This window comes from Phaethon aethereus, assembly GCF_964289735.1.
Source record: "Phaethon aethereus genome assembly, chromosome: 3".
NCBI lineage: Eukaryota > Metazoa > Chordata > Aves > Phaethontiformes > Phaethontidae > Phaethon > Phaethon aethereus.
In genome coordinates this window covers 117,018,022-117,032,066 of record NC_138576.1, presented here as the reverse complement: position 1 = coordinate 117,032,066, position 14,045 = coordinate 117,018,022, and the positions used below count along the sequence as shown (strand labels likewise).

Here is a 14,045-nt window from a genome sequence, read left to right as displayed (position 1 = left end):
CTCTTGTCTTGCAAAATGCTAGTAGTGTTCAGTTCTGTGAGCTTCCCAAACTATAGAAAGATGCATAGACTTGGAGATTTTGATGCAAAAAAAGGTGGCTTTTTGGAAAAGGTATATTAAAATACTTAAACTGTTGCCCTTATTTGAAAATTAGGTGCAATTATCTTACTGATTCTAACAGAGAATTTTGCTAAATAATTGCCGTGCGCAAAATTAAACTATTTAAGAATTCTTTGTATTCCAGTCATGTGACTTCCTCCTTGTTTTGTACTATATGCTGAGAACCTCTTCTGTGTGCTCTTTAGGGATTTACTTAACTAACATTTTGAAAACAGAAGAAGGCAACCCTGAATTTCTAAAGCGACATGGGAAAGAACTCATAAACTTCAGCAAGAGAAGAAAGGTAGCTGAAATAACAGGAGAGATACAGCAGTACCAGAATCAGCCATATTGTTTAAGAGTCGAATTTGACATCAGGGTAAGTAGCATTATTTCGGTGAGTCCATGCACCGAGCTACTTTTGTGGTGACTCTTATCAGCTGATAGACCCATAAGGATAGACTGAATTCATATAGATTCAATCAGACTGAATCAGAGATGAGCAGAAGGCCTGTCACAAAATCTCTCTCAGGCCTTACTGTAAGAAAGGGCTGAAAGCTCAGTGCTTGCAGCTTGGTGGGTTTGGGTTTTTTTCCCCAGCTATTTGGGTGTTGGTAGATAGATCTTCTTACTGATCAGTGTTAAACGGGAACAGAAACTACCAGATTCTCACTGTCCTTCACTCAGTTGTGTTTATTTGTCCAGCGAGATCAGTTGTCTTTTTCTTCCTCTGTTATACTGCCTTTGTGTTTCCAGGTTTACCTGTTAGCAATGCATTTACGTGATGTGTTGGCAGTGATGATGCTCATATTTTTCTTTCTCCTGGCATCTGTTCTCCTTGGTCTGTGGTGTTCTCCAAGTAGTCCTCTCTCTATTGCTTTCCTTCCATTTCTTTTTTTAAAATATCTTTTGACTTTCAGAGAGTCATAGGACCAGTTATCTTAAAAGATGCTGCAAGATTTTCTTTTGTTATTTGTTTTCCTCAGGGTCTGACAGAATGCGTTGTGAGAGCAGGCTTCCCTGCATCAATCTAAAGATGGACTACATACAGCTGCTTCTGAAGGTCTTTGAGCTAACCTAGTCTGATTTTTGCATTGCAGAAAGTATTTAGGGTGCTTGGACGGTTGGTTTTCAGGCCAAGCATAGCAGTAGCAATGCCCAGCAAAGGGGCAGCAAACAGATTTAATAAATTAAAAATCTATCATTACTTCTGACTCCAGCATTTTCTCTCTTCTCTGGAACGTTTGGGACTATTTGTGCAGTAGAAACAGACAGCACTAAGCTACTAAGAAGTAGCTTAGCTGACAAGTTTTCTACCTTCTTGTATTTCAGAGATTTTTTGAAAACCTGAATCCAATGGGAAACACCATGGAGACAGAATTTACAGATTATCTGTTCAACAAGTCACTAGAGATAGAGCCACGAAATGTCAAGCCTCCACCAAGATTTGTTAGTATTCAATTTATTTTTTTATTTTTTTTTAATGCTTACATTTGTCTTTCACAGATAGCAGAAATCATTTTAGTTCTCTAACTTCATAAATACAAAGCTATATTTAGGTGATCTTGTAGCCTTTTGATTTTGTTTGATATTATCTTTTTGTCATTTCAGCCCAAAAAATACAGCTATCCTCTCAAGTCCCCAGGTGTTCGTCCCTCTAATCCAAGGCCAGGTACCATGAGACATCCTACACCCCTGCAACAGGAGCCAAGGAAAATTAGTTACAGCCGCATCCCAGAGAGTGAGGCTGAAACTACAGCATCTGCACCAAACTCTCCCCGAACACCTTTGACCCCTCCCCCTGCTTCTGCTACTTCAAGTACTACAGATGCCTGCAGTGTGTTTGACTCGGATCCTTCAAGTCCTTTTCATGCAAGTAGGTGCTAATAAATAATCTACCAAGAATGTGTGTGTTAGATTTTTGTGGTGTTAAATAGGTGAAATCATGTTTAGTCTTCTAAAGTGACTATAGAAATAGTTGCTTTTATCTCCTTGCGGTAGCAAAAACTCTGTGTTTTATTCCTTAATAAAGTACTTTAAAGTACTTAATAAAGTAAAATTCCTTACAATAAAAAGTTTTTATTGTAAAGGGAGAAACTGAACAGAATTAGGTGTGTTACATAGAAAGTATTACATGTCTTCGGAGAAACTGTCAAAACAGAAGGCAGAGAGAGAAGGCATCTCTAGTGCCCATATATGTCCCAAACAAACATTTGTGGGATTTGCTGCTATATATATGTGTATACATGTGGTGAATTCCATGAGTATCTGTTTGATGGTGAACAGTGAGAAGAAAAATTAACGTTTTGTGGGTGCCTTACTCTGCTGCCTGCCATTCTGAATTATTTTCAGGGCACGTGGATGGTTTTCCTGCAGAACTTGAGATCAGTATTTCCCTGCGTTAAATCTGTCAGGACCCATCCACACCTAATTTTTCTTCTGTCTTCACCAACATACAAGGAAGCTCATATTTTATGGTGTGCTTTCAGTAATTTGTAATGGACATAGCATCCTTTCATGTATGAGGGTTTTTCAAAGGAAGTACAAGATTAGTCCTGTGTTCAGCTGGTTGCCCCAAGGAGGTGAGATGACTTGCTAAAAGCAGAACTTGCTTAGCAGAGCAGTGACATTGCTGAGTGTCTAAGCCAGGTCTCTGGAATACCTCTTCAGAAGAACATATTTCTTCATTGTTGGGTTGGTGCATCAACTGCAGGTTCAGTATATTGTTTTAGTGCTGTTGTGATACAAGAACAACTTTGTGATGTGGTTTTGGTCTTGAGAAAATGCTTAAATATACTTAAGAATATGCAGGAACTGATGGTCACAGAGATGCTTGCAGCTCAGAAAAGCAGTTTGTCTGGAAGCTGCAATTAGAGGTTTGTTTCGTTGTCTGTCTTTAACACCTTCTTGATTCATGCTGCTTTTTATGAGCAATTATTATTTTTGACACCTTTATTAGCAGCAATATACTGTCTCGAACAAAATTTCATCATTATCAGGATTTTTTTTTAATGTCTGCTAGGATCTGCTTCTGTGTCATCCATAACATTTACCAAAAATTCAGATGAAGCTCATGTCCCCCCTCCAGTTCCTCCACGCAGAAGACCAGAGTCTGCCCCAGCTGAATCCTCCCCATCAAAAGTAAGTAAAGATAAAAAAAGAGAAGTAAGGAAGGATAAAAAAGGTCATTTTTTCAAGTAGCAGAGGGCAGAGTAAGATAGAAAAATAACTCTTAAAGATAGTACATGTGTTTTTGAAGAACTGTATGTTTCACACATACAGCCATGTATTTCAAGCCTTCACAGCTCTGCCTTGTTATGTCCTGATCCCAAATGAATTAAAATTAACAGGTGGGACCTAAATTTAGGGTTAGAAATGTCTCTTGTAGTGATCTGTTGTGCTCAGGCCCTCACATTGCCTGTGAGGACTTGAGGCTTCAGGCAGATGTTTCCATTTGTGATCATTGTCCCAGAGTGTCATTTTGGGGTGTATCAGTGGGGGTGAAGAACTGAAGAATAGTAATGATGCAAAGTGGTGTACACACCTCAGTCCTCTGAAAAGGTTCATTAGAATATTTGATGCTGATGCTGTGCTGCTCAGTGCTTTCTTTCCCTTCTTGATTACCTGTCCTGTCTGCCTGCCTTCTTGAACCATTGCTGCATTTTCCTTTTGCATTTGTCTGGCGTTTGGAATCTGATCCAGCCTTTGTTGCAGGTAGTGTCAAATATTTGTCTCTTGATTTCAGTGGGAGCTGGTTTGTGATTTCAAAGAATTGGGTGGATTTGAAAATGCCACTCAAAATTATTTTGGAGCATGTATGTCTTTGAAGAGGACTCATATGGCTCTGCAGCAAGTTGTTGTTTTCAGACTACAGGTGACTGTGCTGTCAGCCAGCAGAGTTGAACACATCACGTTCCCACCAAAATGGAAAATATGAATTTTTCCACAAAAATATGATGGAAACCATCATATATTTGATAGGGTGTTGAAGATTAGTTACCCTGTCACTGTGGTCTGCAGCTTGGGAACTGTTTAATTCAATAAATACTTAATTCCATCTTCTGAGCATAGTTTATTTTTTTCTCTGTTCAGCATCATCTGCTTCTCCCTTTTCTTCATTTTCTTGGAGAGGTATCTGGTGTTATTACCCACCAGAAGTGCTTGCTGTTGGAGAGGTGGTGGAACATACCCAGCAACCAGACCTGGAACTAGCATGGAAATTGTCGCTTTGACCATTCTTTGCCTTGCCTTTGTCCCTCTCTGTACATCTCCATTCCTTCAATCCTTGGCTGTTAACTCATGTATTGATATACCCCTGCCCTCCCCCTCTACATCCAGGCTCTGTCTTTTCTGTCCACATCACTCTCAGAAACATGATTTTTGGGCATCGCCACTCCCTTTTGCATCCTTACTCCCCATCTTCATTCTGCACCTGCTTACTGTGCCTCCTCTTTTACTGGACAAGAGCAATCTGCAGGGCAGGAGTTCTGCTTCCATTTTGTGGCAGGGTCCTGTTCTTTACCGCTACTTTTAAATTTTATTGAATGAAATCTTTGTGTATCTCAGATTACTTCTGCGCACCTGGACAGCCCACCAGCAATCCCTCCTAGGCAACCAACCTCTAAAGTGTATTCACCAAGGTACTCTGTGCCTGACCGGACCTGCATCTCTGACCCCCCTGAAAGCCCTCCTGTCTTACCACCACGAGAACCTGTGCGAACTCCAGATGTTTTCTCTAGCTCACCACTACACCTCCAACCTCCACCACTGGGGAGAAAAAGCGAACTTGGTAACACCTTTTTCCCAAACAGTCCATCTCCGTTTACTCCCCCTCCCCCTCAGACACCTTCTCCACATGTAGCACGGAGGCATCTTCCATCACCACCTTTGATACCACAAGATGTGGACCTCCATTCTGTTGCTGGACCACCTGTTCCTCCACGACAAAGCACTTCTCAACATATCCCAAAGCTTCCTCCAAAAACTTACAAAAGGGAGCACACACACCCATCGATGCATCGAGACGGACCACCGTTGCTGGAGAATGCCCACTCCTCCTGAACTGTCCCTTGCTCTGGGAGTCGCGTTTTCCTGGTGCTACGTCTGTTGCTGGCAATGGATGCACTGAACCTGGTGGTGCCAAGGAGTTAGGATGTGTATGCCAAACACTAAAAACTCTACAATAGGTTGGAAATGCAGTGTACAGAAATGGAATTGCAAAAACAGACATTCTAGTGGAAAAACCGGTTAACTTGCTATTATTGTTTTGGTATGCAGGACATTGTTCTAAAGTAATTGGACAACTGATTGTACCAGAAAACAGACTTGAGAGACTTCTTTGGCCAATGAGCAGAGACTGTGTTTGTGTAATGATCAATAATGTCCAGTACAGGAAGGAAAACAGTCTTGTATCCATCAGTTCCATACAGTGGCACAGTTTTTGGAATGAAAACATTATGCACTTTTTTAAAAATCTCAAACAGGGAACTTTATATCCTTCTTAATTTTCCTTTGCTTTACTCCCTGCTTTAAAATACCTTCCTAAAATTATGAGAAGGACTGTGAGGAAGATCTGTGGTACCTAACCGAGCTAGAATTAAGGCAAAGCACTGTATTGCGGTCCTGTTTACAAGTTGTTACAATGAGTAGTAGGGGGTACCTAGGCTTCACCAAAGAGGTACTTTATTATTATTTTCTGAAATATTATGGTGCCAGTTCAAAAATAAATTTTTGCCAGGAAGCATAATGTCTAATTATTGCTTTCTTTACATAGAGCAGATGAAGTCTTACATCATTAAGATGACAGCGATTTTTTATATTTTTTTTTTAAAAGCAGCACTATCATCCAAAGTAAATATACTGCTACATTTAAAAGACTGCTAGATTATGTCACATTCTTTTTAAGGTTTACTGATAATCCATTTCATGGCTAGTAGTTATTCTTTTTCAGTTATGCCATGAAAACAGTCACTTGTGAAAAGGAGCACTCACTGGTCAACTTCCATAGATATTACCATATTTTACTAACAATAGATTAATCAGCGTACATAGAATTGCCTTGCAGTTGCATAAATCATGTGTATATAGTGAACGTTGCATAAATATACTTGCAGATTGTTTTTAATTTAATTGAAATAAAGATACAGATATGTTTGGCTGACATGTTAAATTATTACATGGACAAATGTGCAACTCAGTTTTTCAGTTAAGCGCTGGAGGGCATGAAAGCACATGTTGTGGTACATATTTTTCCTAGTTCAGTGTATGTATTTTAGTAGTAAGAGACTAAAGAGAAATCAGTTTTGGCATGTGTTACAAAGTAATATTTTAGTAATATTTGAAAAGCTAGGTTACTCCCAAAGTGAATTATTATACATTATAAAACTTCTTACACCTCCTATATGACACTTGTTAGAAAAATTCAAACTTAAATTAATCTTTACAGTAGCTTTCTATGTCCAAAACACACGTGACAGAACATGTACTGGTGTAAGTATCATGACATGGATTATCCATAAACCTGTGTACTGCTCTTCAACGCTAGACAATTCTGTGACAGAATGGCATGGCAGTTATTGAAGAAAAGAAGCTCTGTAATCTCCACTAGAGTATGTACGCAAAGTGTGAAGTATCTCATCTTCAGTTAATATGGCTCATGAGTCAAAGTAAAATCACATTTCCTCTTTGGATGAAGAATACTTTTCAACGTCTTGGAAAGCTGTGTCATTAGATAGTGTTAGTTGAATGATGATGGAAATCACCTTTTTTAATGCTTTCTGCAATGCCATTGATCAGTGCCCCTTGATCCTTTAGTGTGGTCATTTCATTTCAGAAAGTGTTCTGATTTCATTGACAAGAGCGGTGTTTTTCATCATAATCAAATGTTGAAATTTGTCAGTTGTATTCCTTCTTTGATGTCTTTAACAACATTGTTTTAAAACATTTTCCTGGCAAAAGAAGAAAAAGTGAAGCTTTCTAAACCTTGGTTTCAGAGGAAAGCATTATATGGGAGTTTGTAGAAGCCCTTAAGCTACAGGAGGGTGTAGCTTAGGTTATCCATTCTTTGGCTATAAAGACCATGATGGGCATACTGTTGGCAATGTCATCTAAAATATTAGCTTGTCAATGGATTACCAGGGAAAACTCTTTAAATTTAGACTTTCTGTTCTGTATGTCGTCTTCCGCACACTCTTGTCTGTGCTATTTTGGAGCCAAGGCAGACCAAGCAGAAGGAATGATCCAGTGGTTAGGTTGCTCAGCTAAGAAGGAGACCTCACATGGATCCTGCTAATCAACAGATTTCTTGAATGTCATTAGGTCTCTGTTTACCTTTGTGAAATGGGGAATGCTGTTTTGTGTCTTTGTGGGTGAGGATAAAAGTCCTTTACTGGTGAGATATTTGGACAACAGGTGATAATGGTCACCATGCAAGAACCTAACTGAAATGTGCTTTGGAGCGTAACAGAATGGGTCAGTCATACAGTGCACAAAATCATGGTGTTGACTCAGCTGCAAACAGGATGAAAGACAGGATGAGAATCAAACCTGTTGCATTTACAATAGAAAGGAAAGACATGGACCCATTGGAGTGGGTTTGGAGGAGGGCCACAAAAATGATCAGAGGGATGGAACATCTCTCCTGTGAGGAAAGGCTGAGAGTTCGGGTGGTTCAGCCTGGAGGAGAGAAGGCTCTGGGGAGACCTTTTTGCAGCCTTCCAGTACTTAAAGGGGGCTTTTAAGAAAGATAGGGACAGACTTTTTAGCAGGGCCTGTTGCAATAGGAGAAGGGGTAATGGTTTTAAACTCAAAGAGGGTAGATTTAGACTAAGTATAAGGAAGAAATTTTTGACAATGAGGGTGGTGAAACACTGGAACAGGTTGCCCAGAGAGGTGGTAGATGCCCCATCCCTGAAAACACTGCAGGTCAGGTTGGAGGTGGCTCTGAGCAACCTGATCTAGTTGAACATGCACCTGCTCATTGCAGAGGGAATTGGATTAGATGACCTTTAAAGGTCCCTTCCAAGCCAAACTGTTCACAGAATCATATTCTGTGGTTTTGCAAGTGTCGTGCATTTACTTCTGTTCAGCATGCTGTATGGAAAGTCAGCTGTTGTGCTGCCTGGTGACCCTAAGTTACATGCTGTTGTCATGACATTCAGCAGTCCAGGCAAAGTTTCTCTGTAACTGTCTGCTAACAGAGAACATTATCCTTCTTCAGGATCGATACTGTGGAAGCATTTGAACGCTCCATCCACAAGACGCCATCTCCAGTGTGGGCTAACCTGTTTCTCTAATATGCCCCTCTCTTAAATCTGTCTCAGAGTATGTTTATGCTAATGCACTGGATTTAGATCCTTCAAGATTTAGATTGATATTGTGGGATGTTTAATTATTTTTCTTTTCCATGTATCTTAAATTAGACTTTCTGTTTAATTGGGTGATGTCACTGGAGGTACCACTATTGAAGGTAGCAGAGTACTGTGATTCAGGGAGAAGGTTTTATTTTGTTACATACAAGGAAGTTTCTTTCCAGCCTGAAGAGGTGCTGGAACAAATTTGCATTGCAGCAGGCTGTGTGGCAACACTAGTGCATTATAATAAGCGTCAGTTCCCTTCTTTGTGGCTGCTGTCTCAACCTTGTGTCGCATTTTACAGCGGCAGCCTCTACTACTAGTATTTCTAGCGTTGCTGCAATTTAAGCTTAACTAGAAAGAGCCCCTCATTCATGAATGTTTGTCTTACAAATTATATGAAAGTTAAAGTGTGGCTTAATGTTTTGCTGCTGTGAGCAGTGCAATTAGCTGCAGTATGTAAAAGTCCCTCCTTGACTTTCTCTTTTCTGCCTTTTCCAGCCAGCAAGGAGGGACTTTTTAATATAATCTTAAAACAGGGTTTTTTTTAACAAGTTTGCAAATTCTTATGGGTTCTCCCCTCCACCTCAAAATACCCTTTCTTAGTTGTTGAATTGTCACTTCAAAACCTAGATGATGCATGGGCTGAAGCCTTTTTAGTTCTTATTCATTAAGGAGAGAAACCTGTGGCCCAATATAATTGCAAAAAGAAAAGCACTTTTAACTTTGTAAATTTCATGCCTTATTTTCCATTTAAAAAAAACACCCTTAAGTGCATTTTTCTGTCAACTATTAGCAAATTTTACTTTTACCTTCAGTGGAAAATAGTGCATTAAGTGGCCAACTGCTGCAGCATTATAAGGCAAACAAAGTAAAGAGTAAATCACTTTTTGTTTTACTTTCTAGCCAGCAAATGTGAAGTCCTGTACCGGGTGGCTGAAAAGTTGAAAGGGAAAAATGAAGTTAAATAAAATGAAATAAAATAAAATAGCATATGCAGATGCATGACAATTTTAGTAGCTGCCAAATGTGCCTTTTATCAAAGAACAGCTGTAATATTTTTAAAAAGAAAGGTAGATGATCAGGGGGTTCGTATTGCTGGAATTGCTTTGGACAAATTTTTTCACATCTACTTCAGAATAAACCTTTTTATGTTTGTGAAAAGAACAAATTTTAGGTTCCAGTAAGTTTGTTCCAGTGTGTGCATTTGCCTTTGATGGCATGGTTACTTGCCAAAATGAGTAAATGTTAAAAGCTATGTCAGTCCAATTGTAAAAATTAAAAAAAAAAAAAAAAACCCAACAGAGAAAGAGAATTGGTAAACTTTAGCTGGCATATCTGGTGGCCAGTGCACGTAACTGTCTGTAGGTGATCTTTGTATGCTGTGTCTGCAGTGGTATTCAGATTGCATTTAAGTGAAAACTTAATAGTGGCTGTTACCTTTTGGCATTAACAGATATGTTCTAAAAATAAAGTAAATAAAAAAGCCCTAGAAATCCAGGAAGTGTACACTTTTGAATATGTAAGATACACTGAAAGTTCTTGTCTGAGACTGGCTTCCTTAAGCTTAAATACTGTGTGATTTATATTAAGGACAATCACGAGTCCGACACAGATACAGGTTTTGCTTAGGATAGTAAAACACTAAAAGACACAGTAGCTTGTGAGCAGAGGAACTATATGGGGTAGGAGACAAGTAAGCAAGGTATACGTATAGTAGGGGACACAAAATAGTATCTTTTAGCTGTGCTGTTCTCTGCCATGGGATCATTAATTATAGGTGTTACTCCAGCTCTGTGGCTTTCTGTTACAACTTACTGCATCAAATGATCTGCAGTCTATGGGTAAATACTGTCTCTTGAATTTTACTGTATGAATTTTTTAGGTAGTTAATTTCGTATAAGAGCTTACATCTCCTTGTTGAATCAGATCACAGTAAATAAAGAGACATTATGTTTAATATCTCATCCTGCAACAGGCAAAACATTTGCTTTCAAAGAACAGAGTGAATAAATGAAAACCACTCACAAGAAACTGCTTAATATTCACGGTAGCCTCCTCCATCTAATCCACCCCACAAAACCAAACAGTGGCCAAAGACCATGCAATGCATGCCCCAGTTCCTCTCCTGTTTAGGCAGGAGCAAGGGGCCCTAACAACTTTGTGGAGAGTTTGGAAAAAGCAACTGGATTCCTTGGAACCTGTTGAAATGTTTTTTTGCCCTTACTGAGGAACATTTGTACTTGTACATGACTTGTATTGAGGTGAAAATACTCTAAGAACTTGTAGAATAATCTAGGATACATTGCAACTCTGGGGAAAAAAAAGCAGGAGAAAGTGCCTAAATTACATAAACTAGAAGTAGCCTCAGTTATGCTGGCTTAGAGGAATGAAGTGGTGAGAGGATACATTTGAGCAGCACTGAAAGTCAAAGTTACCCATAATCTGAGGAGAGTCTAGGGTGGCTGACTTAAGCAGGGAGTGTAACCATGGATCTAGAATAGTCACAGCCATGATGACAGCATGTCCTGTTGGGGACTGTCTCAGGCGCTGGCAGTTCCCCAGCAACTATCTGGTAGGCATGTTCTGCATCCATGTGATTGAAAGGGATTTGGGAAGGAAACACCCCAGTAGATTTGCACAGGAGTAAAACTACATTTGGGCTGTTGATGCAAAACTCTACTGGCATTCTCTAATCTCTGAGACTGCTGTCCTCAAATGACACAACCCTACAGGGAGCTACAGAACAGTAGGAGGAATGCTATATGTGCTTGCAGGTGCCGTGTGGTACAGGGAGTTGTGAGCACCAAGGGCTGAGTTGTCCCTGTTTGTGGTGTCATTGATTTGGACTTGCTGAGAATGTGGCAAAGGTAAGATAGTGTTGATAATCAGAACTGAAATTAAATTTTTAAAAGAACTTGGTATGTGACAGACACTTGTGGTATACAGGAAGATACTAAGATCTTTTACAGAGTTGAATAGTTGAAATCACAGTGATGTGTATGTTCAGTTGAAGGGGCTCATGGGATTTTTTCTGTGGAGATTCATGTGTCTAACAGAAGCAGCAGAAGGAGTAAAGGACATGGGCGAAGGAGCTGAAGAAATGTCACGGTGAGCTGCACCAACAACAGGACCTTGACCAGAAGCCTATAGAGTGAGTCATGTGAGTGCTGAGTAGGAGTCTTGGAACCAGGTGTATGGAAGCATTCTTCTCACATGACTGTGTGTGCAGGGGAACAGGATTTTGTAAGTAATGTTGCCTCAGAAAGGGACCTGAGAAATGTGTTTTTTCTTTTAATGGATGCAACTTCATGGCTGATTCAGTGCAAAAGAGACAACAGCGTTATTTAAAAGCAACATTTATTTGGCACAGGAAGAAAAATAATCCAGAGCACACACGTACACTAAAGGTGCAGTTGGATTGGATCCTGCAAGAGGTTGTGTGTTTCTGTGTGGTGCTGAGCATCATTTATTCACTTTATTTACATTCGCAGGTTCTGAGCAGGTACAAGGACATCTCAAATGATAAGTATAGGTTTGGAAGTAAGAACTCACACAGGATCAGAAAGAAATAACCATCCATTCTGACCATGCCTTAAATCACTAAACAGAAGCTGAAATCCACATGCATTTTACAAGCAAGGGTCTGCCACTTTGGAAGGATTTCCTCACGATGTTAGCAGGTTAGGATGTTAGCAGGTAGGTTTTCCCCTTTGTCCTGTTTCTGTACTGGCATCTGCCTGGCAAGTGTGAGGCGCAAGTTTGTTCTATGAAGGATAGAAGCGTTGCTGTATATGACACCAAAGAAACAAGCATTAGAGCCCTTGACAGCATCAGTGCATTACAGTGGAAACTCATCCATATTGATGTAACCTTGGTTCCATGGACAAACAAATAGGTCTGTCTATGGCTGATTCCTTTGCAGAACAAACAGGCTTTGCTGATGCTTCAGTTACAAGTGTCTGGCGCTTCTTACATATTTCTATCCTGGCCCTGCACTGGTCTGACTGAAAGCTGTGAAGTCCTAGGAAGTGTCTTTGTGATGCAGTGGCTGGTCAGTGTTGAGCAGTTTTGTCTGGGAGGGGCCAGGGAATTAGTAATTTAATGAGGATGCGAGGGAGAAGGAAGGAGATGGAAGGGTTTTTTGTCATTAAAAATGTTAAATTAAAAAAAATCTTCCCAGAGTAGTTTCCAAAACATGTTAATTTCTGGGGTTTTGCTTGGTCACTTTCTTGAAATGTTGGGAAAACTTTGATTGAGATAAAGGATGGATTTTTTTCTGTCTTAGGTGGATAACCCTTCTCACATACACCTCTGCCTCCACCAGAGGAGGAAAATCAGGTGGTAGATGCAGGTCAGTTGACACTATGGGAGAGCTGTAGGCCCTGTGTCTGCAGTGGGTGTTAGCTAGTGGAGCCAAGGACACCTGCTCTGGGCCCTCCCCATACTGTTGCAACTGCCAGAAGAGCTATGCAGCATGATGGGTGCTCTTCTCTTGGCACTAGATTCAGTCACCCTTGCACTGGTGTTGGAGTCCCAAGGCCCTAATCTTACAGCCTTGCACATTTCTCCTGAGATGTTCACAACCTTTTCAGGTGAAGTTGTTCTATATGACAGACCAGTGTCCCAACCCTGCCAAAATACGGTAATAAAACTATGTTTCCTCTTGAAACTGCCCCCAATGTGCCCCAATTTCAGCTAACACCACAGCCCTGTACCAACGGTGCTCTTGCTGCTGGGGTGTGACATGGATATCACACCAGAGGGCCGTGTTTCTCTCCATGCTTCCTTTTTAACAAAAGCTCTAGTCCTCTGCATAGAACAGCGTTACTGAGGGTTTGTCATGTTGAGATGTGAGGAGGGTGGCATGTGTGTGGCCTTGTTGTGGAAGGAAGAGCATTGTCGCACAAGAAGAAGGGCTTGTGACTTTCAACACAGGGCACCATCGACTTCCCTGCCCTAGTGCCATAATTTTAGCTAGAACTGCTCCAAAGCAGGGTGCTGCACGTGATGTGGCTTCTAAGGTGGTGTCAGGCCAAAGACAGTTAATAAAGAGTATTTCAGGTGTATTACAGACCAGGAGCCAGGACACTGGTTGACTGTGTTGGTGTCTGCATCAAGTGGGGATAGGGTGGAGGAGAGTTTTTGTCTCCTGTGGCAGGCCCTGGGCTCAGCCTGCACCACCTGCCTGGAGACACAAGGCAATTCTGACAGCAAGAGCAGCGATTCGTACAGCAGGAGACAGTTCAAGAAGCAGCATGCTGCGTAAAAGATGAAGGAGGATTTTGGGGAGTGGTGGAAGTCCAAAAGAAAGGATACTGCTAAGCAGTACAAAACCCAGGTGCTTTATCTGATGCTTATTAGACCTTCTCAAGCCAGCAGGATAATGTGAGCTGGCTTCCTGTAAGACATCTTTGATGGTGGTTTTTCTTTGGAAAGTGGAAAGAGGGGAATTTCAGACTTCCATCCAGGATGCCAAGGCTGCAAAGGTAGCCCCTCTGTTATGGGTGAGCCCGAATTAGACCTGGCTTGAATCTGGAAGAGCAAAAATGTATGGCAAATCAAGCAGTGTAGGGGGATGAAGGGGAGGAGAAG

The 14,045-nt window shown here is 40.7% G+C and overlaps 1 protein-coding gene across 1 annotated transcript in view; it reads left to right on the top strand.

The window, feature by feature from the left end:
* SOS1 (SOS Ras/Rac guanine nucleotide exchange factor 1) overlaps positions 1 to 5,160 on the top strand; it is a gene marked incomplete at both ends in the record, with an annotated part of 50,603 nt that extends 45,443 nt beyond the window's left edge. Inside the window, 5 exons of the mRNA XM_081998305.1 lie at positions 306 to 478; positions 1,432 to 1,548; positions 1,711 to 1,975; positions 3,122 to 3,240; positions 4,666 to 5,160. Coding sequence (XP_081854431.1) covers positions 306 to 478; positions 1,432 to 1,548; positions 1,711 to 1,975; positions 3,122 to 3,240; positions 4,666 to 5,160 — 1,169 coding nt within the window. The remainder of the gene's footprint in view (positions 1 to 305; positions 479 to 1,431; positions 1,549 to 1,710; positions 1,976 to 3,121; positions 3,241 to 4,665) is intronic.
* Positions 5,161 to 14,045: the final 8,885 nt, after the last annotated feature.